This window comes from Aspergillus brunneoviolaceus (genome assembly GCF_003184695.1).
Source record: "Aspergillus brunneoviolaceus CBS 621.78 unplaced genomic scaffold BO95scaffold_39, whole genome shotgun sequence".
Taxonomy (NCBI): Eukaryota; Fungi; Ascomycota; class Eurotiomycetes; order Eurotiales; family Aspergillaceae; genus Aspergillus; species Aspergillus brunneoviolaceus.
In genome coordinates, this window is record NW_020290769.1 from 85,655 (window position 1) to 110,724 (window position 25,070).

Below are 25,070 nucleotides of genomic sequence, written 5' to 3' on the forward strand. Positions count from 1 at the left end.
AAAGTTGAGTTTGGGCCAGCTCCGCTCCATCCCAACAGATCATGGCATTGACTTGTGCTATGATGTCGATAGCACGCTTCTTACCATCTTCGTACGCGAGTAATCTCTTGACGGCCGGAAACCCGCATCTGCTCCGGTCAACACGATCTCTCAATCCGCAAGTATAGAGTGAACTCCGATGCATCACCCGGTCTTTCCTGCACACCGCGAGAATCTACCCCGATGCCATTGCCCCATTCGTGGAGTCTGCGGGTATGGTCTCCATTTGGGTCATATCTGCGGTCTGTACGGAATCATGGGAGGGAACATAGGTTGTCACGCAGTTGTTCGCATCCCGGTGACCTTACCCGACTTGCAGAGAGGCACGTGTTGTTTGCATCTGCACCTCGACTAAGTTACTTACAGGCCATTGCACTCTGAATGTCCTGGGCTTGGAGCTTCCCTGAACTGGAATTGAGTGGGAGGTGATCAATCTTCTCAGCACGGGACAAACACTGCAATGTGAGCACGTCTGCTTTCTTTGGCAGGGAACGGCACGGCAGCGGCCATGCAGATCCAAGGGTTCAACATGCGTACCCGCTATCTACACGGCATGGAGGGAGTTGCTCGTTTCTAAATTTAAACGCAGGCCTGTGTGCTAAGAACGGTTGGCTGCCGCGATGCTGGGCGCTTGCGGCAGAAGACAACAGGCCGATCTCATCATCGGTTGAGGACGTGTGGAGTAAGTATCCATGGGTGATGACGGGATTGTCTTAGGCATGCATAGCGCTAACAGCGCAAGTGAAACCGTCGGGCAAATCATTCATCATGATAGAAAGGTAGATGAGTCTGATACGAGAGCAAAAAAAGAAGACGATGCTCACACTCGGACTCGAACCGAGGATCTCAGCATTACTAGTGCTGCGCTTTACCATCTAAGCCATGCGAGCTGCTTGATTGAGCTTGCTTTCAGACTTGCTTGATCGACCGGAGGGCCCAATCAGTCGGTATAGGGTTGGACGAAGGGCAAAAACTTAACACTTGCTCACACTCGGACTCGAACCGAGGATCTCAGCATTACTAGTGCTGCGCTTTACCATCTAAGCCATGCGAGCTGATTGGGTGAGTTTGCTCTTAAACTTTGTTATCATAATCTAAGCTACTTCTAGAAGACCGATCACTAACTGGAACAAATGACCTCATCGTGCATAGTTAGGAGAATCATCCATACTACATCAGTAGTCAGATGGAACTGATTATTGTTTTGACATTCTCCCGGGCTGGCAGCCAGGTACAGGCTGGTATACGTCCCTCATATACTGGGAATGTACCATTGCCTCGATGGTTTAAGTCACCGCGACTCCATTAAGGATTGTTTGACATGATTGATTCCCGGGCATTGTGCTGCTTGTAATACGAGACTCCAATTTTCTCACCATAGTGGAGCCTATGATGATTTCATACAGCCGACATAGGTACGAAATAGCCTGTTATGGCCGTTTGGTGCATGGAGGCTGGCCAAAGATCCCCATCGCGTCGCCTACATGGGAGCGGTGCTCTAGATACCACGAGAAAGAGATGCGGCAAGCGAGACGAGTCAGTACCGCGACTTGCACACGAAAGACCGGGTGCCGACAAAGAACCCGGCTCACCATCAGTATATCCCATCCAGGCACAGCCACGGCACCTTCCAGACCGAGTATAACCAGAATCACCACCAACACTGAAGAACACACGACACTATCGCCGGCGTTCCTTCCCCCCCCCCCCCGGGCACAACGAGCTTTACAATCCGCACCAACTCTGGTGACTCACGTTCAGGATACTACAGCGTCAAGCTCCGTGTACCCTGCATTCGGGTTTGGTGTCGAGGGAGTCCTGCGCCGGCGGCCATACATGGTATATCACTCGGGAAAACACGATATTCACCCCATGTCTGAGGCAGGTTGAGGTATGACGACCAGCTTGCCCAGCCTCGTCTTTTTATCCACCCCAGACGGGCCTGATACTACCCGCCTAAAGATGTTATAGATGGGGAAGTTGTCATAGGGCGCGCTTCTGGAAACAAATGCGCTCTGGTCCGCAGTGCCACCAAGAAGCGCCCACTTGCCCATCGAGCTGAGTCGGGGCGTGGAATTCCAGAAGAATCCCGTCGAGCTTGCTGGGACGGGGACGAATTGAACTTCATAGAGTTTACCATGATGCTTTGAGTCGTGGTCGAAAAGAGTATATACTTCGTCGGATTGTCTTTGGATGGCGGGACCCACAAGAGCAGAACATTGTGGCGTACAAGGAGAATATCCCGGTGCTCCAGGTTCACCACAGTGTATATTTTCGTTCCCAATTGACCCATAGAATACATTTCCATTCCAAACATATCTCAATCTCGATAGCCTGCTCCAGGATCCTGACACCCCTCCCCCAAGCCGGCCACGCTACATCCCAACAGCAACAGAGTAGACAGGTCAATTAGCATTAATTAGGTAGATATGTATCAGGACAATCAAAGAGAGGGAGAGAGAGAGCACCCCGAGCACGGTTCAGCTTTCAACCCGACTGGAAACAAAAAGACAACCAGCAAAAATGAATACACCTGCTCACACTCGGACTCGAACCGAGGATCTCAGCATTACTAGTGCTGCGCTTTACCATCTAAGCCATGCGAGCGAGACATGTCACATGCTCAGGTTTGCGGGCTTATACGCCCTAATCAACACGATCAATTGTCTGGAGGAATTTGACGTCAACATTCAACCTTGTCAACGGTGTCGATGTATCCACGGTTCACATTGAAGCGAAAAAAAAAGTCAATTGGGTTGAGCGATCAATCTGTACTTTCCAGCAGCCCCACCGGCCATGCGTTCAGTTGAGTATGCTGAAGGGCTGTTCGTACAACCACTCGAGTGTCAGGAACGCGGAGGGAGGAAAGCAGACTATAACTAAATGAATTCGATTCAGTTATGCAAGACCAGGGCTTGCGAGGATATCTGAGATGGTTGAGTCAACATCCATTCATGAATAGGAGAGATGAATCATGACAGATTTATACACGCCATGCTATCAGTCATCGGAAAGTGATTCTTTCAGCCTACTTCACAAGTCAAGAAACTCGACTACATACATCAACTCCAACCCCGCGCACATCAACCCATCAACCCCACATCACAAATCCATATTACGCTCACTCAAACACCTCCCCGTCCCATCCGAAGAATTAATGAAGAAATTGTTTTGAATTTATGTACTTGGTATCTGGTTTCGTCAAATCCGAAAACACATCACATCAGAGAAACATTAATAAGCTTCTTTTCGTTTACAGCTGACCAGCAGTGTTGAAGTCCTCCAGAGCGACCTGGACACGCTTGCTCATGGTCTTCTCACCCTCGCGGACCCAGACGCGGGGGTCGAAGAACTTCTTGTTGGGCTTGTCCTCGCCATCGGGGTTACCAACGGTGCTCATGAGGTAGTCCTTCTTGTTCAGGACGTAGTCACGGATACCGGTGAGGTAGGCGTACTGCATATCGGTGTCGAGGTTGACCTTGACAACACCGTAGCTGATGGCCTGCTTGTACTCCTCCTTGGAGGAACCGGAGCCACCGTGGAAGACGAAGAAAACGGGCTTGTCCTTCTTGGAGCCAGTCTTCTCCTTGACGTAGGCCTGGTGCTTCTCGAGGAGCTCGGGGTGGAGACGGACGTTGCCGGGCTTGTAGACACCGTGAACATTGCCGAAACCAGCGGCAATGGAGAAGTAGGGGCTGATGGGGGCGAGAGCGTTGTGGATGGCGAGGATGTCCTCGGGCTGGGTGTAGAGGGAGTTGTTGTCAACGTCCTCATTGTTGACACCGTCCTCCTCACCACCGGTGATACCGATTTCCTGAATCAATTATGTTAAATTGAATGAAGTAACACGGGAGTTCACACAATGCTTACCATTTCGAGCCACTGCTTCATGGGGGCAGCACGCTTAAGGTACTTGGCGGTGGTCTCAATGTTCTCCTCAACGGGCTCCTCGGACAGATCGATCATGTGGCTGGAGAAGAGGGGCTCGCCGTGGAGCTTGAAGTAGCGCTCGTCCTCATCGAGGAGACCGTCGAGCCAGGGAAGGAGCTTCTTGGCGCAGTGGTCGGTGTGGAGGACAACGGGGACGCCGTAGGCGGGAGCGATGCTGCGGATGTAGTGAGCAGCGGCGATACCACCGGCAATAGAGGCCTTCTGGCCGTCGTTGCTGACACCCTGGATTACACAGTCAGCCATTGCCCGTCTGGACGACGCACAGAACTCATGAAATACATACCTTGCCAGCGAAGTAGGCAGCACCACCCTGGGAGACCTGCAGGACAACGGGGCATTGCTGGTCACGGGCAGCCTCGAGGACAGCGACAACGGTGGAAGAGGAGGTCACGTTCTACAATGGTAGACGTGGGTTAGCTCTCAGCTGCTTTGAAGCTTTGGGAAGGCCAGTTCTGGCCTGCAATACTTACAATGGCGGGGAGAGCAAAGCCCTTCTCCTGAGCGTACTCGAAGAGACGGAGGACGTCATCACCGACGATGACACCGGACTTGCGGGAAAGCTTCTCAAGGACACCCATTGTGATAGTTTTGAAGTCTGATGGTTTACTAGTTAAGGTGATGAGTAATGGAGAGATGGAGAGATGAAGATTGGATGGGAAGAAGAAGAAGAGAAGAGAAAAGAGAAGAGGAAGAAGAGGAAGAGAGGAGAGGAAAGAAGGTTGAAATAAATTATGATGGGAATAGCTTTGGACTAACAGGCCTTTACCGAGCGACGAATACGGAGCTGGAGATTTAAATCGGGCAGGGAGGGGCAACGGGTGAGAGTACAAGGTTGCTAGGGAGAAACCACTCTGAGAGGACGATATGAGAGGAGGGGGTGGGGAAGGAAGGATGCAGTGCAAGGGAAAAGGGTGAGTGGGTGGGCAGAAGAAAGAGAGGGGCAGTACGTAGTGACGAAGTGTGTCATGGAGGGGCACAGATTCGCAGTGCTCGAAGAACTCACCGGCTGGTGGGGAACGATGTGTTCAGTATGAAATCAGTGCTCAATGCTGTTTGTTGGCTTGTAGTCGAGCAAGAACCAGACGAAGAAGGTCACAGAAAGAAGAGCTTGAGGTCGGAGAAAGGGATCGAAACAGCCCCTAAAGAAGGTTCTTCAGAATTGAAACGTAAACCGGACAATTGAGGTCCGATGGATGATGAACTTGGATGGATGATGCTTCCATTCTGAAGCCGCCGATGACGCGCGCTGCAGCCTGCAGGTCTCCATTCCTGCCTCATGTCTCAGGCCGCAGCCGGCTTCCCGGGAATCCCCGCGTCCCTCCCTTGACATCATCCCGGCCCGGCTTGTTCCACTTGCCTCCAGGCTGTCCACCCTGCAGCTGGTCTACGAGTGATTTCTTCCCCTCGACCGGTTGGTTTCTGCTTGCTTGCAGTTCGCAATGATGATATGGTTGTTGTTCCAACCCTGAGCCTTTCTTGAAAGACTGCTCATCCTCATGCCCTCTGACTACTTTGACTGCATACAAGTTGAACCGTACTGCCGTGTCCTCCAGCAACACAACACCGGCTATAGCTCTTCCCCCCAATCCCTCCGTAAATCGGGTATATCATTCTATTTCTTCCCCCGGCTCTCCGTATTTCTTTCGTGCTTCCATCTATTATCCATCGGAAAAATTGACGGGGAGAATTCCTCCGGCCATGAGGTGCTGACATATTCCAATCAATTCGTTCTATTTCTGCCCCCTCTCCCCAAGGGCCTAGACTGCGTTTACCCCAGTCCAGCTGATCTGCTCGAAACCAGCGATATACGGAGAAATAAGCAAGTGAAGGGCCAGGCGGTTGTGGAGAACCACCTCGGCGGCCCCGGGTTTAGCCATAAGTCGGGGAGACTGCCGACTCCCGAGGAACGGCTTCTCTATCTATGGGCCTGGGCTTGGGGTGATCAGGTACTGGAGCAGCATAGCGAGGATGTACACTCTCAAGGCACAGAAGACATGTATGGTTTTAAGAACAAGAAAAAAACCAGAGAAGCAACGACTCTCAGCAAGATCAGATTGTATTCAACTCAAATAATAAAAAGATTCCCATTATCGCGACATCACATTGTTAGCAATACAAGCTCTTCAAAAGCCAGTCCATCTAGAAAACGATAACATGAACACCCGCCAAATTTACATAGCTACTACTCTCATGCCTGCTCGCCGTTCATCTGCTGCGGCGAGGCTTCGCCAACTAGCATACTGAACTGTCCACCGGCCGAGGCACCAACCAGCTTCTTGCCGTTGACATGCTTGTTCTGGAGCAAAGTTGGTCGCTCGACTTCGTCAAGCTCACGGTGTCCGGCCTGGCGTTGAACGTTGAAGCCCCAGCTGTACGCCTTACCATCCTTGGTGATTGCGAAAGAATGATCACTGGAGGCAGTGGCGAAGACGATGTGCTCATCCTTGATATCGACCAACGGCGTGGCCTTGGTCAGGATACGAGGCCGGTCATGCTCATCGTGCACCAGATCATCCGCAGGCATATCGGCCAGCGCCAGACCAAGGGCCTTGTTGTCGACGCGACCCCAGGTCAGGCACTTGCCATCTTCCGTGACGGCGATGCTGTGGTCCTTTCCACCACAGATGCTGACGATCTTGTTGAACTCGCGGAAGGACTTGACCTCAGTGGGGTAGAGAACCACAGCATCACTCTGGCCCGCACTCATAGGGACAGCAGTCTGTCCAAAGTTGTTCGAGCCCCAAGCGTGCACATGGCCGTTTTTGCGGACAGCGAAGGAGTGGTACGAGCCGGTGCCGATGCTGACAACTCCTGAGGGCAAGGCACACTTACCGGGAACGAGACTCTCTAACTTGCCGTGCAGGCGGCCGGAGATTCTCCGTCCCAGCTGGTTCTGTTCCTCGCATCCCCAGGTGAAGACTTGGCCGCTGGAAGTGAGCGCCATGAGATGTTGTGCACCGGCAGCAAGTTCGGTCACTTTCTCGAGTCCGGGAATCAGGATCGGCGTGCGCTGGAACTTGGTGTCAGGGGAAAATCCGATGACACCGTTGCTTCCCTAGGAAATTGTAAGTATGGAAAAAATGCAAGTTGTACTGATTTCCTCCAAGAGACTTCGAAGAAGAACCTACTCTGAAAGTACCCCAACCATAAACCTTTCCTTCCTGGGTGAGAGCAAACGTTGCGCTGTCAGTGGCTGCCAGTTGCGTGAAGACAGTGCCCTTGGGGAAATGAGCCGAGTCGACCGCCATGGGCGTGGCCTCCTTCATGTTCAGGTCGACCTCGTCATCGTCCGAGTCGGAATCCGACTTGTCCTCCTTGTCATCCCCGTTAACGCCGTTGGTCTCGTCGACCTCCTTCTTCTCTTCCTTCGTATCACGCCCAAGGGTTCCCTCATCGTTGACACCCCAGGTGAGAATCTTGTTATCTTGCGTCAGAGCCGCCGAGTGGACACCTCCCACAGCCAAGTAGACAACACCGACGGTGTCTGCGGCGAGCTTGGGGTTGAGGACGGGGCCCGGGATTTCCGATTTCTTGGTCGCGTCCCCGAGACCGAGCTCACCGTAGCAATTCGTTCCGAAGACGTAGACGTCTAGTCGTTTTGTGGGAGGGTGATTGATGATTGGAGCAGGCGCTTCTATCATTAAGGAAAGGCCCTCATGTCAGCTAGGATGATCGGGCGCAGCGACAATCGTCCGCGCGAAGGCGTGTGTGCGCGCGCGATGATAATGTTTGATGACCTGGGGAATGTTTGGTTCTCACTCACCTTCCTTCTGTTTCTTCTGGACGCGCGCAACGGGAGCGGAAACCTCATCGTCAGACTCGGCAGCCTTTCGTTTCCGGCTGGCAGGCGCAGTAGTAGCTGTAGAAGCAGCCGCCGCTGCCTTAGTAGGTGCTTTGGACTCTGTCTTCTTCTGGGTTTTCGTAGGGGCGGTAGCTTTGGAGGATGCGGTTGTCGCTTTGCGACCGTCGGTGGAGGCGGCGGCTCCGCGGGTTGCGCGTTTGGGAGGCATGGTAAATTGAGAAGAGAAAAAAAAAAGGAAGAGAAGTTCTGTTTGTTCCTCTTTTTTGACTAATGCAGAACGTCAGGGATGAAATTCGAGCGCAGTTGCGTATTTGTTTTGTAGCGACCTACTTCAGGGTTTGGATTTCGCTAATGTAGGTAAGTTATGTGTGTTCTCCGAACGTTATGTGATGGACGGGAGGAAGTGGGAAGCAAGTTAGTTAGCGATGGGGGTGTGTTGTGTTGTGTTAGTGTTGCCTGACTGGAACAGGTCAAACGACAATTATTATTATTATTATTATTAAAAAAAGATAATAATAAATAATCACAACAAGACCTGGACTTCCCGACAACCTTCCATGCACTTTACCCGGTAAGTCCAGGACTTGAATTCTCGGATCCACCCGCCTTAAAGCAGGGCAAGCTGCCATGCCCGCCGGCGCCAATCATAGGTTTTAATTGGGCGGAATGCGGTCGCGGTATGGATGACTAAGTAATTGTTTGACTCTGGGAGGACGTGAGTGAATCATTCCAACAAAGATACTACAAGGCCATTCAATGAGTTATTATCTAGACATCGGTCCAATAGATCATGTACCTGATAAGAGTTATGACCGTCATCCCCTGTGGTACTACTATTCCAAACTGGTATCCATCTTTCTATGGATATGTCCAATATGTACACCTGCGAGACCTTTATTTTTATGTATCTTCGTTGCACCCAAGCTATGCACTAGTATTTGGCCTTTCCAACTCATAGAACAAGAGATATACCTCTTTCTGCATGCCCAGAACATCCGATGTTTTACATTCCTTGACCTTCTCGTCGGAGATGCGCCACCATCTATCATTTTGCTTGCGACGACGGCGGTGCCGGAAGCTGGAAGCTAGTGAGGTCTCTGCCGTATGTGTTGTTGGCTGCGTGCCTTGATCACTGGTGAGAGACGTTCTCGAGAAGGTCTTGCTCCAGCGTCCATCATCATTCGCTGGGCTGAGTGGATCAGAAACAGGCGACAGGTTTGGCTTGGATGTTGTTGAGCGAGAACGGTTGCTCTGGAAAGAAAGCCTCGAGCTCGATGTAGTAGGACGAGTAGTCGGCGATAAGGGGGTGTTCGACTGGGACGATGCTTTAGACTCTTTGCTTGAGGTGGAGCGGGAAGGAGCTGGGGAAGATTGCGACGAGTGACTCGGCGGTTCTGAAGGTGTCGAGATACTGAGCGCAGAGGGCTCACGCCCGGAAGACTGACGAGCTCCGAGCCTCGGACTTGGTGCCTCAGAAGGATTCTCACTGGTTGCTCGACTCTGCGCGTAGGAGCTGAATGCATCGGGGGTCGAAAAGGGGGCATAAAGATGGTTACGGCGGAAAGACTCGTAGTGTCCACTGTTATGACTACCTTTGTGGCTGACAATCGCTAGCAGTCGGTACCATTTCTGACTCAAGATACCGCCTAAAGGAAGACGTTCAGGGAAAGACACCTTCGCAGCATTCTTGGATGAACTGCTCTGATCAAAGATGGAGCGGGAAAGATGAATGGCAATAATCTTGGGAAATGCGACGATCCGCATGTGTCGTGCGATCTTTCGCTTTGGAGCAAGCTCTGAAGGGGGCAAACTGACCCCTTCTAAGCTACCTTCGGGATCTGTGGAGATGGCGGTCTGTATGCGCTCAATCTCCACCTCGAGTGTTCTTCCTTCCTCACCCGAGCGGGCCCTGGTCAGATCATGCTTTTTGATATCTAGAGCATGCTGCAGTCGGCACCGGTCACACTTGAAGTCGTCGATATACTCGGTCTTGAGTAGACCATCGAAACAGGCGCTGAGTGTAGTTGAGCTCTTCTGAGGAACCTGCAGCGTCAAATTGACGAACGACGTCTGGTTCGGCTTGTATTTGTAATGACAAAATTGGCATTCGATTTGAGACTCGAGCTTTCCCTCGAAAGGAAAGCTGTGTTCATTCTCAATCTCCTTGAGCTTAGTGTCGATGATTGCTGGGAGACCATTTGGGGATCCGTCATCGATGCGCACCTCGATGTCCGTTGGGCTTTTCGCTGGAAGCTCATTATCCGAGTCAGCGACCTGGTTAGGCTCGCCTATGCCTTTCGCTCGCAGTCGGGCCTTGACTCCTGCGTGGTATTCGTCACAGAGCCTCTCGGCTACAATTTGGAGGAATTCCTGCGCGTCCTGTTGACTCCGACTAATTCGTGTCCGGTAAGCGTACTCGAGTGACTGAATGAATGGTCGCGCAGATATCGTTTTCTTGTATATAGGACGCTCATTCAGGCGATCCAGCATCTCCTTGAGCGCCCTAGTGATGGTCCCTTGCTGCAATTCTCGTATTTTGTCTGGTTTCCCATCGCGTGGGATCTCGTCTAATGGTGGGAGGAGACTGTAGATCTCGAGACCATCCAACTCCCGTCGATGCAGTTCTCTAATCAGGTAAACTCGCAGCTCCCCAAGGCCGGCAAGGGCCTGCAGCACGGAATTGATGAAGCAGTCATTGGCAGGATTCGACAACCCAACAATACTCTTCTTCCGACCGCTGTCGCTTGACTCATCTCCATCGATCGTGTAATTAGGTCCGAAAACGTAGAACAGGGCGACAGCCGCAAGAGATGCCCCAGCCGCATATGCGGCGACTGTGGTTGACTTCTCCTGCATCGCTCTCTTGAGTAAGGTGGAGTAGGCACAGGCTCGGCCAGACTGGATTGCGATATATGTGCAGACTATCGAGGTCGATACTATAGCCGCTCCATGGGACAAATGTGCCACGGAGGGTGGACAATCGAGTGAACACAGGCAGACGGATTGTCACGCCAAGACGAGTCTTATTGAGTTTTCCTTCGACTTTCCAACTAGGCACGTATATGTACAAGCGGGCTGGCACTGCTCGGGGGGCTCGGGGATGGAGTACGTTTCGCTTTTCGGAAGCTCTAGTGGGATACTAATAGTCAGCTGTCTTGCCCCCATAGACCGAGGGATGTGGAGAGAAAATGGGGTAAGGTTTAGGGAGAGGGGGGAGGGGGGCGTCAATCAGAGTGACAATCTCACCCAGACCGAGTCTAGTGTACTGTAATCAATGGACTACACTGCATAATAGCACAAGTAGTCATTCGGTATGCTCATCTCAGTACAAATGCTGCAATGCAGGTTGTCCCGGTGCAGTCAGGAGGCGGCAAAAGCAATAAAGCATTGATCGATCCTCTTGCTGGGTTATCTCGGAGGTTCTTCAGCGCCGAGCGCCCCGTATTCCTCGTGGACCCCCAATGTTGCCCGACGCAATCTGATTTCCCCACAAATGGTATCCAGAGCTCATCGCCCTTTTAATTCTGGCTCGTCAGTGGTGAGAGCAGTATTGATTGTGAGGCAAATTAATGGGTTATGTGACCCTTAGCCGGCTGGACAAGGCGAAAAGCCTTGAAGGAAGAACATCTGCTGATAATGTGCAGATCCCTTGCTGCTTCCACTGTACGGTCATGATCCCTATTAGACGGGTTATTTGAACTTATAAGCGAATCGATCATTTACTCTTTCCCCTTCGAAAACTGTAAGAATGAGAATATCTGGTGCATGCGGCCCGACTCCATGGACGAGGCTTGGGAATTGAAGTGGAGGTGTTGTTTGACACTTGAATCAGCAGATCCAACTAACTTTTGGCCTCAGGCCACCCGGTCTCCTAGTAACATCCAGTGCCGAGCAAGCGTCTCCCATAAATATGGCACGGTAAGATGGTTCTAGAATCAGAATATTTAAAGAAAAAAAAAAGAGCAAGTGGTTTAAATTGCTTTTAGACCTGTCTAATTTTATGGCATGACGTAAACCAGACGACAATCCATGACATGCAAAACAACCGTAAAAAAGTCCAGCAAAGGCATCATGACAGGTATCCAAGAAGATTTGTACAGAATGACTTTCAAAAGAAAAGTCGGCAAAAATCACACAAAGGTATATCTACGCGCGGAAGGATTCAGGCAAGGTGGCGACCTTCTCCTGGAAGAGATCCTCGGCCTGCTTCCAGACGCGGGCATTCTCCCGGTCCTTGAGCTGGAGCAAGCTGGGAAGCAGAGCCTGGCTGAATTGCTCGGAACTCTCACGGGGCAGGAGAGATGGCAGGTGGTCGATACTGATCACACTCAAGGGAGGACCCTGCGTGCCAGCCGGCAGGGTGACAGGTACCGTAGGCTTGTCAAAGGTAGTTGTGATGTTGTACACGGGGATAGGGTTGTGGGGGTTCGTGCTTTGCAATGCTTATGTTAGCTGGAGCCTTTTGATAAGACAGGCGAGAATCAAACTTACGTATCAGCGCTCACGTCGCAGATGACCGACAAGCGGCGGTTGGGTGTGGCGAGACTTTCAGGTGTAACGAAACTAGATTCGTCATTAGCCTTCGGAAGAAAGGTAGTTCGTGGAAACATGGGAGAACTAACGGAGGGATGGGAGAAGATAGGTAAATGCAGTTGACGAAGATGTCTGCGTCTTCGATGATTTCCTTGAAAGGACCACCTATGAGGTGTCAGTGGCTGATCAAGGGTTTTGTTCGAGTGCAGCATACCCTTCTTGGTCTCCGCCATATCCCACTGGATGATGTCAGACTCAGGGATACCAACATCCTTAGCCAGCTGCACGGCGCCGTTACCACAACGACCAAGCTATATATTGTCAGATGTCTCATTTGTGACCAAATCGGGTTCAATACTCACAGCTCCAATCACAAGCACCTTAGGGGAGCGGCCGGACTGCTTCTTTCCAGCTTCCAAAGACTCCTTGACAGACTTGATCAGAAGATCCTGGTTGGCATAGGGTTCCTCTCCAGGCAGGGGCTCGCCCTCAGGGTGAGTCAATTGCCATGCCCAGTTCTTGACGGCCAAAGCGGAACCTGTATAGATATATTAGTTAAGAAGCCCGAGGCGAATTCCAACCATGGATATACTCACCAGCATAACCAGCAGACCATCCAAAAGCTGTCACATAACATTATCAGTCAGCTGCAATAACCACGAAGTCAATCATGAAATCATACCAGCTACTCTGCGTCCGGATTCATCCTGGAGGAACTCGAGGTCCAGCAGGACACCACCACCCCGGGGCCACCGGCTCAAAACCTTCTCCCAGCCACCCTGCTGCTTGTAGCAGTGTGCGAAAGAGATGTGAACGTGCTCAAGAGGAAAATCATCTTCGGGCAGCTCCTTGAGACCCAGGACGTAGGCGTCCTTAGGAGCATCCTTAACCCATGAACCCTCCTCGACAAGAGGCGCTCCGACCTTTATCAGACAGGTGTGAGATTCGCGTCGCAATGAGAACAGTGTAATCAGACTTGCATACCTTGGCAAATTCCTCATCTGAAAGAGCAAGTAATCAATTAGAAACTGAGTCCCCCAAAGTTCATTACAAGTACGTGAGTTGAACTTACCATCGAAGATGCGCTGAGTAGAGCGCTCAACAGTCACCTCATATCCGGCGTCAATGAGAGCCTTGCAAGTGGTGGGAGTCACTATACAAGATTAGTATGAGGAGGTGACGAGGCATATGAAAGTAAATCGAGTGCAGCTTTCGCCAATTGAGTCTAACTGCAAGATAGCGTTGTACTTACAGGCGGAACGAGCCTCAGCGGGCTTGGTTTCAGCGCGCAGCCAGATCTTGTTGGACGGCATGATGATTTTTTGGTTTGTTCTTGGAAGTTGCACGCAATTGAAGTTAAGGAGTTAAGGAATAATTTCTAGACTTTCCAGCACAAGAAAATAAGTTTATAGCTACCAGGCCTATGACACACACTTGCCCCCTACGGTGATGGCGGGGTCGAAGAGTGTTGTTCCGTTCCGGGATGTGACTCAGCGACGATCAAGCCGATGTCGGCGATTAGCAGATGAGACACGCTATCATTGGACTGGATTTGATGGGCCTGATCCAATGACCCCAATAGTGTTATAATGGGGCTTTGTGCATCTAGTCTAGCAAATCAGCTCTGCTATGATGACAAGTGTACTCCGTAGTCACCCACTTGCGCAGAGCCGGGACAACGTACGGTTTGAAATGCCGATACTTGAGTATTGGATATGCAGTTTGCGGAAGTAGTGTAGCAATGATACCGTCTAATGAAATGACCAAGGATCATTGCTACCTGAATATGGATGCTGTTTAATGATCTAGCGCAATGATTATGGTGCTCTTGGAAACGATACCCTAGCCGATCGCATACTCTGTTAAGGTTGATTATTGCTTAACATTGACCATGTCCACATACACTTCGTGCACAGAATTTCACGCAGGAACAAAAGTAGCAGAATCAAGACTGGTCAATGTCCAGCACGATCATCGCCGTGTAACTGAAGAAGACTTTCCCTTATGACCGCAAGATCAGTTCCTGATAGTGGTAGGTTTGATTAAGAAGCAATCTTGGTACGACTCCGCGTTCGGCTGCCAATGCCATCCGTGGGAATATCCCTGTTCGGCGCGTCCTTTCTCTTCTTGGGCCGACCTGCTGAGGTCCTAGGGTCGTTAGCAGGCTGACTCGATTTTGTAACCGAAGGAGCCGACAGTTCGTCCTTGACAGCGACATGCTGTTCCTTCGTCTTCAGTTTCTTGGACGTATGCTCTGGTGCATTCTCGGAGCTTGATTTAACAGTATCAGCTTGCATCGAGCTTGATGCATGTTCAGGCTTTTCAAACTTTGCACCAGTACTCCGCTGCTCGGATTGTCTCTCATCGCTCAGCTTTTCAGCCGATGCTGTCGTAGTTTTAGTAGTCTGATCACTTTGTTGCGTTTCGCGGGAGAAGTTCATCCCATCGCCAGCTTTTCCATGTGTACCGGAATTACTTTCATCTTTAGACTGTCTCTCATTCATAACCTCCTTAAAGGTTCCGTTGCGCTCCGCTAGGAGTGGGGCATCGTCGATGGAGGGTTTCTTCGCACCAGCTTCCACAGTCCTGGTCGATTCTGGGGTAATGACGTCAATGCAGGAGCAAATATTGGTCAATTTGAGTCAACAGAATCGCTGTGTTATCAAACAGAGACCCAAAGCCCAGCTGCGAATATGCAGACATACCATAAGGCGTAGGAGTGTTGGAGTTGATGGTCCGTTCGGAAGCCATAGCTAAGCGTGCGACAAGGAAAAACAGCTGAGGTGTGGTGGTGATGGGCCTACCTGATATAGTACCCAAGATATGCAGAATGATTTGATCTGAAATATGGGAAAGGATCGATTGTAGGCAGAGAAAGAATATTGCGATTGATAATCAATAGATCAGAGAGAGTGAGGTGAGGTTGCGCGGTGACGTTTGCCGGAACAACAAGCGACGCTTCCCCGTTCCACACGGAAACTCAATCTCGGTTGCCCGCATTCCGAGGCTCGGAAGGTGACTGGGCCTGGAACTTGAGCTGAGGAGCTCAGCATCAGCACATGTCCGATCGAAAGAGTTGGGGGAACCAATGAACATGATTCAGCGGCTTGGATCACGGAAGATTAATAAGCCTTGGTGGTCGATAACGACTAGGTAGTATTCAGTAGTTAGTTGCGCAAACTGATTGCAGCGCACTCTCCATAGACAAAGCAGAACTAGAATTGGTTCGCTCTTTCAAAGGGCTAAGCCATTGGTGAACGGAGTAGGTGCGCTGATTTCGTGTGATCGTGAGCAAGGACGTAGTGACATAGATGTATTCGAATGGATCATCATGATCTATTATCGAAAGCCGAAATTACTACCAGCTTATCCTTGCACCTATGTGTTTGCATCGGCGCAAGACGTGCGAATTCTCCTCGGACAGCGTGTCTAGCTTTTTTGTGCAGAAAGCCATCAAGCGGGCTCGAGGCGTGCCAACTCAAATTGAGCTGATTGTACTTCCTCGGGATCGAGATGCTGTGATATCGTCTTCTGCATATACTTTGCCAGCCAAGTAGCATGCACAGTCCTATTTTGATCAAGCAGGATTCGAAGGGCTGTGAAGCCAGCACGCATGAAATGCTCCCGTCTCACCTTGGACCATGATGCGGTCCGATCCTGTGGGAGCGCTTGGACATAGAGAACGTAGGGCCTGCCATCCGGCTGCGTGGGATGATGCATACACACACAGGCATGAAGCAACGAATTGGCAGCCACGGTGTTGATGATGTGTACATAGTCCTCATAGAGGTTTGGCTCCACGCCACCGGCATGTTCCGGTTCATTCTGTATGATTTGTTGGCCGAGATGGCCCCCAGCAGAAAGGAGGGTTGCCTTCCAGAACTCGTCGTCTATTATCGAAGTCTGATCAAGAGTACTGATGCTACCGGCGGAAACGTACAGTCGCATTGCGGACTCTATTCCACCCCCATACCGAGCCTCAGCAAGCACGAGGTCATTCAGAAGCCCACCGAACCAGATCCGCGCGTCTTTCTTCTTGAGTCGGAACGTCTCACCTCCAAGGGCGTCTTGCTGTGCTAGCAACTTTAACCAAGTTGAAGCTACGTTTTGCATATTTTCAGCAACCAGAAACTTGGTAATGAGAGGTGTTATTTGCGGCAGGAACAACAATCGTCTAGACTGCGGATCGGAGGCAGACCACCAACTGGCAATTCTTGATGCAGTCCTAGAATCCCTCATTGCCTTGACAAAGTCATCGCCCGACTTCTTGCCACTCAGTAGGAGTAACTGAGACACCAGACAATTGCTCAAAGCAGAGGAGGTGACATTGCCCGCGGCGGCCAACTCTTCAAATACCACCATGGGTTCTTTTGCCAGTCTGGCGTCCTGAGTCGGGTCCTTGACCCTGACCTCCTTGCGGGGTTGTACTCGGAACAGCGGATTGTCTAAGATTGATTGGAGATGTTTGTCCGTCGCATAGCTGGAAGACTCGGGATTCTTCGGCGGATGGTCCTCGGAGACTTCATCTTTATCGAGAGTAGGGGTACGGGCGGCAGGATATTCGCGATCGAGTTGACGCCGAAAGGAGGATGTGAGGGCATTGAGGAGTTGTTGCGACTGCCGAGGAGTCCGGGGCAATGGGGGATGAAGGTTCTTAAGCCAGGGAGCGTAATTTAAACTTGGCGTGCCTTTCATGGCGTAATGACGGCTGACTGGAGAAGAATTTGTGACTCGATTAAGCAAGATTGGTGAAAAGCGACGCAACGGACAAGAGTCAGCAGCAGTGTTCTATGCTTAGACCCAGAACGGCCGAGGAGATGCGTTGACGATGGGCCAACATGACGGGCACCATATTATGGGCTAGTCAAAATGAGGCACAGATCATATGGGCGGGCGGTTACTCATGGCAAACGATCATTCGACCCAAACTGACGGGCGGTGAGCGAGGGCTGCTGCCACCTCACCACGCAATTCGCCCCATGGAAGGACCGATGGTGTAAGATTACAGAAAGAAATGTACAGGTAGTACTGAGGTATCATGGCTGAGATGTAAAACCAATAGGCCATCGAGCTAAGAAGGATTATAATTCATGCCTCGGATCAATGTAAGACGGATTGAGTTGTCTCACAGATTGTGAATTAATAAATTGTAGTTGTCAATAATGCCCCCACCTTAGTTATCAAGTACGAGTACTCGAGTAACTTCACTAAGTTAACTTATAATGGATGACGAAATTCACAGAGGTAGGCTAGGTAGTTTACATAGTGACAAGCTTAACTAACGTTACCCCGACATAATTCATCATTACAGCAGGGCTGCTGATAGGTACGGTAAGGAACCACTTCGTACAGTATGGAAGAGGTATAGTAAGACCGTTAGCCAATGATAAAGCTGTATCTTGCTGGGCTGCGCCCGACGGATCTGCGTGTACTGTCATCTTACTGTTTTAGCTCTGTTTTGTCTTGTCTTCCAGTCTACTCCGTAATACTCACTCACTCACTCACTCACACTCCCTTCACCCCATCCAATTCCATGAACTCGATCTGCTAAGCTAAACTTTCTGCACCTCCTACCTACCAACCTACCTGTACTCTTTCCCCCTTCAACTTTGCCCACCTATTTTTCCCTCTCTCTCTTTCTCTCTCTCTTCTCTTTCTCTTCCAAAGAATTTATTTCCTTTGGTGTGTGTCAACTTTGTTCTCCAGCCTCTCGTATTCTTTTTTCTTCTTTTCCTTTTCTAAACTTCTCCAGCTCCCCTTCCTCAAATCTCCCCCGACTCTATTGGCCCTTGTGTGCCTTCTTAGTGGTTCTTGGGTGCTGCTGACCTCTCTCGTGAGGCTGCATCTCCATCATTGCTACCGTACACTAAATTACGACCTTTTACCCGCTTTTTCTTCCCACTAGCCGCACCTTGTTTTCTCCCCTTCGACTACCTTGGGTCACTCTCCATTCTCTTTCTTCCTCCCTTTACCATCTCTCGATACGGGAGATTCACAAATAACAACTACACGATATGTCTGAAATTCAATCAAGGCCTTCTGCCTCTCGTGGCAGAGTATCTGCCCGTGGCGGTCGTGGCGGCTATAGCTCCAGAGGTGGTCGCGGTGGTAGCAGATCCACAAAGGCAGACAACTCAGAGGGCGCACCCGCCACATTTGAAGATGAAGGAGAAATCGGCCAGATGAAGAAGAAGTATTCCGACACCCTGCCCATGCTGAAGGAATTGTTCAGCGATTGGACCGATGAGGATCTCATCTTCGCTCTCGAGGATGCTGATGGTGACCTGGAGGCAGCAATTGATCGCATTAGTGAAGGTCTGCTCTTTTCCCCGTATTCCAATGCCTCGCTACTCGCTTTCGGTCAGCCACTGACATTGGTTCGTGTCTCTACCCAGGCAATGTCTCTCAGTGGGGTGAGGTAAAGAAGAAGACCACAGACCGCAGCCGTCCTAAGCCCAAGGAGGTACAGAGCACCCCGACCGAGTCAGTCATCCCCTCTGTCCGCGGGGGCCGTGGACGCGGTGGGTTTGAAGGCCGGGGCCGTGCTCGTGGAGATCGGGGCCGTGGTGGTCGCGGTGGCAGGGCTGGTGTTCACACCAATGGCGCCCGTACTGAGAAGCCAGCTGCCGCTACCAACGTGATCGATACCCCTGCTACTGCTGCTCCCGAGCCCACCGCAAACACCAAGACTGAGAACACTGTCGATGCTGAACCTGCAGCAATCTCCGAACCCGCCGATGCCCCGAAAGATTACGCCCAGGACGTTCCTAAGCCCAGTGTGGTCCCCGGAGGAGCGAAGACGGGATGGGCCAGCTTGTTTGCTAAGCCCACGCCGCCACCCCAGCCGAAGAAGCCTGTTGCTCCCGCTCCTGTTCAGGCCCCCGAGAAGCCTGCTGCTGCACCAGTGGAAGAGCAGAAACCAGCTGAGCCTACTCCTGCGCCGGCTCCTGCTCCTGTTTCGGCTCCTGCACCGGCTCCTGTGCCTGCACCGGTTCCCGCTCAGGCTCCTGTTCCTGTCCCTGTTCCCCTCCCTGTTCCAGTGCCTGCACAGAAAGCTCCCGAGCCTGTCATCCCTCAGACTCTGCCTACCGAAGAACCAACCACCGTCAGCCCTCCTGCACCTGAAGTGCCCGCTCCCAAGGACGATCTGACCAGGAACAACCTCGCCCAAATTCCCGACGTCTCTCCTCCCGCCCCGACCGCTACCGCAGCTAGCACTGTGGGCAGCACTCTTGAGTCTGCTGCCAATGCTCCGGTTGCTGCAACTCCCACCCGTATTCCGGCCAGCATCCACCCCAGTAGTGCTCTGAAGCACAGCACTCGCACTCCAGGCACCCAGCGTCGTGTTATGGAACAGCAGGAGGCCGTGGTTATGCCAGGCAACCACGCTGTGGACCGCGCGGCGGTCCAGTTTGGCAGCATGGGACTGAATGGCGATGCTGTTGACGTTGACATCGATGAGAACAGGGAAGATGCGGAAACCCGTGCTCAACCTCCTCAACATTCTCCCGTCGCTCCTCGCGCCTCTTTGCCTCCTTCCACCCAGGCTCAGGCTCCTACCGAAACCCCTGCAGTTGCCCGCCCGGCTCCGGGACTTCCTCCTGTGCCCCAGGTGTCTGCTGCCGACAATTCGTTTGCCGACTTCTCTCGCTACACTGATGCCCACAAGCCCTATGATCCCTTCACCCAGCAGGTTTCGCAGCCCCAACCTCAAGTTCAGGAGCCGTTCGCCAACCAAGCTCCTATCCAGCCAACTGCCACCACCGGCAGCGAGTACTCGCCATTCTATGCCGTTGACCAGCGTCTTCCTTACAACTACTACGGCTCCTACGGTCAGTCTCAGGATGCCACTGTGGCTGCCCAGAGAGCAGGATTTGGGGTCTCTGGCGCCGAAGTGCAGCCGCACGTCCCCACCACCCAACCTCCCAGTCGCTACGGTCATGTCGAGGCCCCCAACAGCGGTCACACCACCCCCAACCCAACCCTTCCGGGCGCTACTCAGACACCAACGGCTCAGCACATGCCAGGCCAGGGTGCCCATAACTACGGATACGGATACCCCTACTACTCGAACCCTCACTATGCTTCGTACATGAGTGGAATGAACCAGTACGGCAGAAACCGTCCTATGTACGATGATGCTCGCAGATACGACGACCACTACATGCCCCACAGCAATCAGTACGGCTACGGAAGCCAGTATGGCCCCTATGGTGGCAAGGGTGGAATGTACGGTCAACCCCACGCCTTCTCTTATGATCACACCTCCTCCCCCGCCACGGCGGCTTCTTTCAACCAAACCATCCCTGGCCGTGACTCGGTCTACGGTCGTACTGGATCTGCCCAGCCATCGGAGAGCCAGCAGTCCGCTGCGGCAGGTTCAAATGCTTTCGGAACCGGTATGTCGGACGTCTTTGGTCGATCCCAGGGCAGCTTCGGCCAGAACCAGCCGATCACCCAACAGCCTCCTGTGACGTCCGAGGAGACAAAGAGCTTCGATACTCCTAAGGCGGCTGGACCCAGCCCCTCTCTTGCGCAGGCTAACCGCCCCGGTTCTGCCACGAACAGCGCCCCGGGTCAGCCTCAGGCCCAGAGTGGCCTTCCCCCGCTGCAGGGTCAGCAGGGTCAGCAGGGCTTTGGTGGCTACCCCCACCTGAACCCCCAGTACGGCGGCGGCTTGGGTGGTCTCGGCGGTCACCAGGCGGCCGGTTCTCAGACCCACCACCAACCCACTGGCTATGGTAACTACGGTGGCGCAGGCTTCGCTAACTATTATGGCAACACACGTGGAGGCTGGGGAGGCAATTACGGTCACTAGAGGGATTATGGCGTTACATCTTAACTGGTGATCAAATCTACATTGGCTCTTTCCCCTTGCTTTTCCCTTTGCTTTTTATTTTCTTTGCCATTAATCTTGGGGTACGGCAAACCCCGGTAAGGGAAATATCTCATCTTATATGCCACCTGTTAACACATATTTCCCCTTTTATGTTCTCCTCACGTGTGTAATCTGTACTCTCCACGAGAGCTTGGCTGGTTGCTTCTTTGGTTGATTTCCCCCGCGGGGTTGCACTCACGATGTACTGAATGGAAAAAAAACGTTTGCTCTTTGTGTTTCTGATGCTTTGCTCTTTTCTCCTCTCATGGTTCACGACATCTGCCGATGTCCTTCAACTGACTCTTGATGGTTTCCCTCGCGAATTTCCTTTTTTTTTCTCCCTCTACATTCAACTCGGTGTCTGGCCTACGAAAAAAACCTTTCCCGCTTAAGCTCTTGCTCTTGTCGACTTTGCATACTTTTTCGCTTCCTGTACTACTTCTTTCTTGGGGTTTGGCTGGGACATCATTTATGCAATTTGGCTGGATTAGGACACAGGATGGGGTTTCGAGAATGCAATGAATTGAAATGGGGCGGCGTTTGTCACCGGGGATTTGATCTGATGTATGAAGTAAATGGGCAATGTGGGCAATGACGGGTAACACATATATGTGCATTATGGTACAACGGAAACAGCGAGCTTTGCTTCGATCAAAAAGAGTTTCGGAGGTCACGTTCATATGAGTTGTGCTCATCGGGGTCTTGTAGGTGGAGGGTTGTCGTCGTACGCTTACGGTCTGTACTATTGATGCACGATTATCCTGCAGGCCGTACCATCCGAGGTCTATTCACTCGGCAGCTTGGCGCCATTGAAAGTGTATCCCGAACCTCAGATTCACATTGGCTTGCTTGTTTGCTCACTCTCGCCCTCCCTTGTATGGAGAGCTTCATGGCTTCTCGGCCTCCGCTACTTCTTCCTCTCCCTCGCCTCTCTCTTTCTCTCCTCGTGGCCATCAGCCATCTCCTTGTGTCATTCCGCTTGGTTTCTAGCGTCTTATCTATATCCCCCGTTTCATCTGCTGTGCCTTACTTTCTTCTAGAAGCCGCAGAATGCCAACCCGCACCGCACTCGGCATCACACGGGAGATCGCGCATTCGACCCATATGAACGCGCACTTCATATCGAATTCATGTCGGCATCTAGTCCGTAGGCACCAAATGGGTGAAGTCTTCAAGCATTGTCTTTTCTCTTAGTGACACAATCCTGGTCTTTCTGTTCGCATATTGGGGTTTTGCCTCTCTAGACCAGATATAGGGATATTGGGCGAGGGAAGGGGGGGGGTACTTGAAGGTACACTTTTCTCTCGTCATTTCTCCTACCTTTTGCCCTTGTCTTTCTTGTCTTTCCTTTCCGATGGTCACTTGTTCTGGTTCTTTGTGGGTGGTTGGGTCATTGGTTGTGATGTTGTGCTTCACTTGGCACAATTTGTGCATGTTCGGATCTATACTTAGGACGGGGTTCGGGGGTCTTATGGGCCAAGGTCTCTCTCGTTCTCTATCGCTACATCGTTGGTACATTTGAGGTCGAGGTCGGTGGTAGGTGCTAGGCAGTAGTCGGGGCAGACGAGATGAAGTATTGCGGGGCTAGTGGTTCTGACTCTGGGCGAGCGGGTACCAGCCCGTCACAAATCACTCCTGTTCTCGTTGGGTATCTTTGGTTGGTTTCCGGCTGTATGGCCATATTATCCCTTCTACTCTTCATATGAGTCCGCAGGTGAGGGAAATCATTAACGCCCTGGCTGATGTAGCTAGTGGTTCAGGTGACTCCCAGTGGCCGAGATATATACTGTGGTCAAGAGCACCGTGGAAGCCCGGACAGTTGACCTCGGTGCTCTGAATGCGGCAGTAGCCTGGGTAGGACTGTGGTCAGGGCAAGTGAAAGTACCGATTCAATAAGAGGAGTCCAGCCATCCGGTCAAGGAATGGACTCAATAGATGTATATAATGACTATTGTTCTCGATTGATGACCTATGTTGCGAAAGAGTTGAGTTCTTGGTCTCAAATATATTTTGGGAATATATTTCACAAAAGTAGTGCCATTATCACAACATCAGGTGCTGTGGTCTAGTGGTATGACGTCACGTTGTGGCCGTGCCAGCCCCGGTTCGATTCCGGGCAGCGCCACTTTCTTTTTCGTTGCTAATTTGTTTTTTTGTCACCACTTCATCGCAGACTATGCTGGCGACTAGTCTACGTACCTTCTTTCCACCTCAGGTCCACCTAATGAATCCCTCTGATAAAAAATGAACACGAACGAAAAGAGGGACGTATCCCCCCCTGGTCCCTCCTCAACCATAGAAGGGTACCACAACCAGACATATATACAATGCAGAAATCGTACTTTTCACCCCCTAGACTCCCTTAGTACCCTACTCGGCCACTCTAGCCATGTCTCCCACTGGGAACCCAGATGCGCCTGAATGGTCTCAATCAGGAATCGACCCCCATCGCCAAACGCCCATACATGCCGCGCCTGATGCAGAATCACACCGTAGGACGCCAAAATGACCAGTGCCTCTGGGCGGCGCAGCTCCAACATCTCGATGTACTCCAACCCCACAATGACGGGCCACCCAGTAACCCCGCCGACGAACTTGACCCTCGGGTCAGCGTCTGTCACCCCCGTCGCATGGATCGAGATCTGCAACGCACGCACCGCCTGCCGATAGACCGCGGTGGTCTGCTCGCCCAGTCGTGCCGCCTCGATCAGATCCATGATCCGCTGGCACTCGGGCCCCAGGTCCGCATCCCATGCGAACTTCTCCTGACCGTACTGGAGCATTGGCTGCAGTATCGACCCGCGCAACGCTTCCCACGCCTCCGAGGTGATGGCCCGCACGCCCCGGTGTAGTTTGAGATAGTGCACGAATTGGTCGAGGAAAGCATCGAAACTGGACTCCTCCCGGTAGATCACAGTGTCACAGAGCATATGCAGGCCGAGCGTGGACGAGAAGATAAATAACGGGACACAGGTCTCCTGCGTGACGTCTCGGCGCTCCTGCCCTAAGATCTCCAGCGCGTGCGTCTGGAGCTGGGCGGCGTGGCGGCGGTACCGCTCGCGCTCAGCGGGCCGGACTATACTAGAGTGCAGAGCGCTGAGGGCCAGCAGTTCATTGATCAGGTAAGGGGTCGATATCCCGACACGCATGAGGTCCGGGGACAGGCTCCCGAAGAGGGCGATCTCGCCGAGGGAGGGAATCGCCTCCGTGACGAGATTGAAGAGGAGATCGGCGTGAACCATGTTGACAGGCTGATCCTCAGAGCATGGTGTTGTCATCGGCTCTGCTGCAGGCTGCTCACCAGGAGGCCGTGGTGTCGAGGGATTAACCCCAGGACTTGGCCCGGCGTTGGTCGGAGTCGAGGCATTACTGCGTTCGGATCTGGTCGTGCTGCTCCTGAACCGATCCGCGTATTCGCAGACACGTTCCGAACTGCGGCAGTTGCCGCAGAGCGGATGTTTCTCGTCGCACTAGATGAGCAGCGTTTAGCCGATGTGGCAAGCCCGTGGAAAGTTTCTGTAGAGATTCGCACTCACTTTAATATGACGTCTTTTACATTCAAGACAGCCATTGCGCGATTTTCGGTGTGTCCTCCGCGGCATGACTGTCATGTTTCCGACGCAGGTTTACATCATCCAGAATAGGCAGATCGTCTATGCAGTATCTCCTCTGGGGATGTTTGGAAGGGTGGGCATGGGGGGAAGGATTGTGGGCCAACAACGGTAAAGTATCGCACCCGGCGACGTCTGCCGATAAGCTTAAAAGTTGAGGCTCAGGCAGCAGCCGAAATGAACCTATGAAGATGCAGGCGGCCTATTTTTATCGCATCAGAAAATTAGGTAGAGACCTAGACCGCAGAACGAGCAG

General features: G+C 52.0%; 7 protein-coding genes and 4 non-coding genes across 11 annotated transcripts; 2 read left to right on the plus strand and 9 right to left on the minus strand.

The window, feature by feature from the left end:
* Positions 1 to 856: 856 nt before the first annotated feature.
* On the minus strand, positions 857 to 929 carry BO95DRAFT_t185. Its single transcript has one exon. It is a non-coding gene; the product is annotated as a tRNA-Thr (tRNA).
* A 92-nt stretch (positions 930 to 1,021) lies between these two features.
* On the minus strand, positions 1,022 to 1,094 carry BO95DRAFT_t184. Its single transcript has one exon. It is a non-coding gene; the product is annotated as a tRNA-Thr (tRNA).
* Positions 1,095 to 2,573: 1,479 nt separating this feature from the next.
* BO95DRAFT_t183 lies at positions 2,574 to 2,646 on the minus strand. Its single transcript has one exon. It is a non-coding gene; the product is annotated as a tRNA-Thr (tRNA).
* A 646-nt stretch (positions 2,647 to 3,292) lies between these two features.
* BO95DRAFT_432477 (fructose-bisphosphate aldolase FBA1) lies at positions 3,293 to 4,568 on the minus strand (the record flags this gene model as incomplete). The annotated part of the gene is made up of 4 exons (XM_025585059.1): positions 3,293 to 3,853; positions 3,910 to 4,212; positions 4,274 to 4,384; positions 4,461 to 4,568. 4 exons carry the CDS (start codon positions 4,566 to 4,568, stop codon positions 3,293 to 3,295), a joined length of 1,083 nt encoding a protein of 360 aa, XP_025441547.1.
* Positions 4,569 to 6,160: 1,592 nt separating this feature from the next.
* On the minus strand, positions 6,161 to 8,139 carry BO95DRAFT_152259 (RCC1 domain-containing protein). Its single transcript, XM_025580653.1, has 4 exons — positions 8,119 to 8,139; positions 7,754 to 8,059; positions 7,119 to 7,621; positions 6,161 to 7,045 (listed from the first exon to the last, which is right to left on the minus strand). Exons 2-4 carry the CDS (start codon positions 7,998 to 8,000, stop codon positions 6,179 to 6,181), a joined length of 1,617 nt encoding a protein of 538 aa, XP_025441548.1. The 5' UTR covers positions 8,001 to 8,059; positions 8,119 to 8,139; the 3' UTR covers positions 6,161 to 6,178.
* Positions 8,140 to 8,716: 577 nt separating this feature from the next.
* BO95DRAFT_474001 (bifunctional saccharopine dehydrogenase/ubiquitin carboxyl-terminal hydrolase) lies at positions 8,717 to 13,736 on the minus strand (the record flags this gene model as incomplete). The annotated part of the gene is made up of 12 exons (XM_025589766.1): positions 13,578 to 13,736; positions 13,398 to 13,478; positions 13,310 to 13,326; positions 13,008 to 13,248; positions 12,922 to 12,948; positions 12,688 to 12,863; positions 12,540 to 12,636; positions 12,415 to 12,490; positions 12,284 to 12,355; positions 11,943 to 12,224; positions 10,861 to 10,918; positions 8,717 to 10,654 (listed from the first exon to the last, which is right to left on the minus strand). Exons 1-12 carry the CDS (start codon positions 13,636 to 13,638, stop codon positions 8,717 to 8,719), a joined length of 3,126 nt encoding a protein of 1,041 aa, XP_025441549.1. The 5' UTR covers positions 13,639 to 13,736.
* Positions 13,737 to 14,009: 273 nt separating this feature from the next.
* On the minus strand, positions 14,010 to 15,076 carry BO95DRAFT_482687 (uncharacterized protein; the record flags this gene model as incomplete). Its single annotated transcript, XM_025590258.1, has 2 exons — positions 14,010 to 14,921; positions 15,031 to 15,076. 2 exons carry the CDS (start codon positions 15,074 to 15,076, stop codon positions 14,368 to 14,370), a joined length of 600 nt encoding a protein of 199 aa, XP_025441550.1. The 3' UTR covers positions 14,010 to 14,367.
* Positions 15,077 to 15,427: 351 nt separating this feature from the next.
* Positions 15,428 to 17,123, minus strand: BO95DRAFT_152234 (uncharacterized protein). The gene has a single exon (XM_025580652.1). The coding sequence runs from the start codon at positions 17,018 to 17,020 to the stop codon at positions 15,779 to 15,781; it is 1,242 nt and encodes a 413-aa protein (XP_025441551.1). The 5' UTR covers positions 17,021 to 17,123; the 3' UTR covers positions 15,428 to 15,778.
* A 985-nt stretch (positions 17,124 to 18,108) lies between these two features.
* Positions 18,109 to 21,305, plus strand: BO95DRAFT_152505 (putative RNAPII degradation factor Def1). Its single transcript, XM_025580654.1, has 2 exons — positions 18,109 to 18,640; positions 18,721 to 21,305. The coding sequence occupies exons 1-2, from the start codon at positions 18,340 to 18,342 to the stop codon at positions 21,141 to 21,143; spliced, it is 2,724 nt and encodes a 907-aa protein (XP_025441552.1). The 5' UTR covers positions 18,109 to 18,339; the 3' UTR covers positions 21,144 to 21,305.
* Positions 21,306 to 23,257: 1,952 nt separating this feature from the next.
* Positions 23,258 to 23,328, plus strand: BO95DRAFT_t179. Its single transcript has one exon. It is a non-coding gene; the product is annotated as a tRNA-His (tRNA).
* A 14-nt stretch (positions 23,329 to 23,342) lies between these two features.
* BO95DRAFT_390643 (uncharacterized protein) lies at positions 23,343 to 25,070 on the minus strand. The gene is made up of 2 exons (XM_025583610.1): positions 24,740 to 25,070; positions 23,343 to 24,673 (listed from the first exon to the last, which is right to left on the minus strand). Exons 1-2 carry the CDS (start codon positions 24,812 to 24,814, stop codon positions 23,549 to 23,551), a joined length of 1,200 nt encoding a protein of 399 aa, XP_025441553.1. The 5' UTR covers positions 24,815 to 25,070; the 3' UTR covers positions 23,343 to 23,548.

Coding starts and splice junctions, on each gene's coding strand:
- BO95DRAFT_152259 (XM_025580653.1), bottom strand. CDS start 8,000: ATGCCTCCCAAACGCGCAACCCGCGGAGCCGCCGCCTCCACCGACGGT. Junction 7,622..7,753: donor CCAGAAGAAACAGAAGGAAG/GTGAGTGAGAAC, acceptor TAATGATAGAAG/CGCCTGCTCCAATCATCAAT. Junction 7,046..7,118: donor ATGGTTGGGGTACTTTCAGA/GTAGGTTCTTCT, acceptor ACAATTTCCTAG/GGAAGCAACGGTGTCATCGG.
- BO95DRAFT_152234 (XM_025580652.1), bottom strand. CDS start 17,020: ATGAAAGGCACGCCAAGTTTAAATTACGCTCCCTGGCTTAAGAACCTT.
- BO95DRAFT_152505 (XM_025580654.1), top strand. CDS start 18,340: ATGTCTGAAATTCAATCAAGGCCTTCTGCCTCTCGTGGCAGAGTATCT. Junction 18,641..18,720: donor AATTGATCGCATTAGTGAAG/GTCTGCTCTTTT, acceptor GTCTCTACCCAG/GCAATGTCTCTCAGTGGGGT.
- BO95DRAFT_390643 (XM_025583610.1), bottom strand. CDS start 24,814: ATGACAGTCATGCCGCGGAGGACACACCGAAAATCGCGCAATGGCTGT. Junction 24,674..24,739: donor GTAAAAGACGTCATATTAAA/GTGAGTGCGAAT, acceptor CTGCTCATCTAG/TGCGACGAGAAACATCCGCT.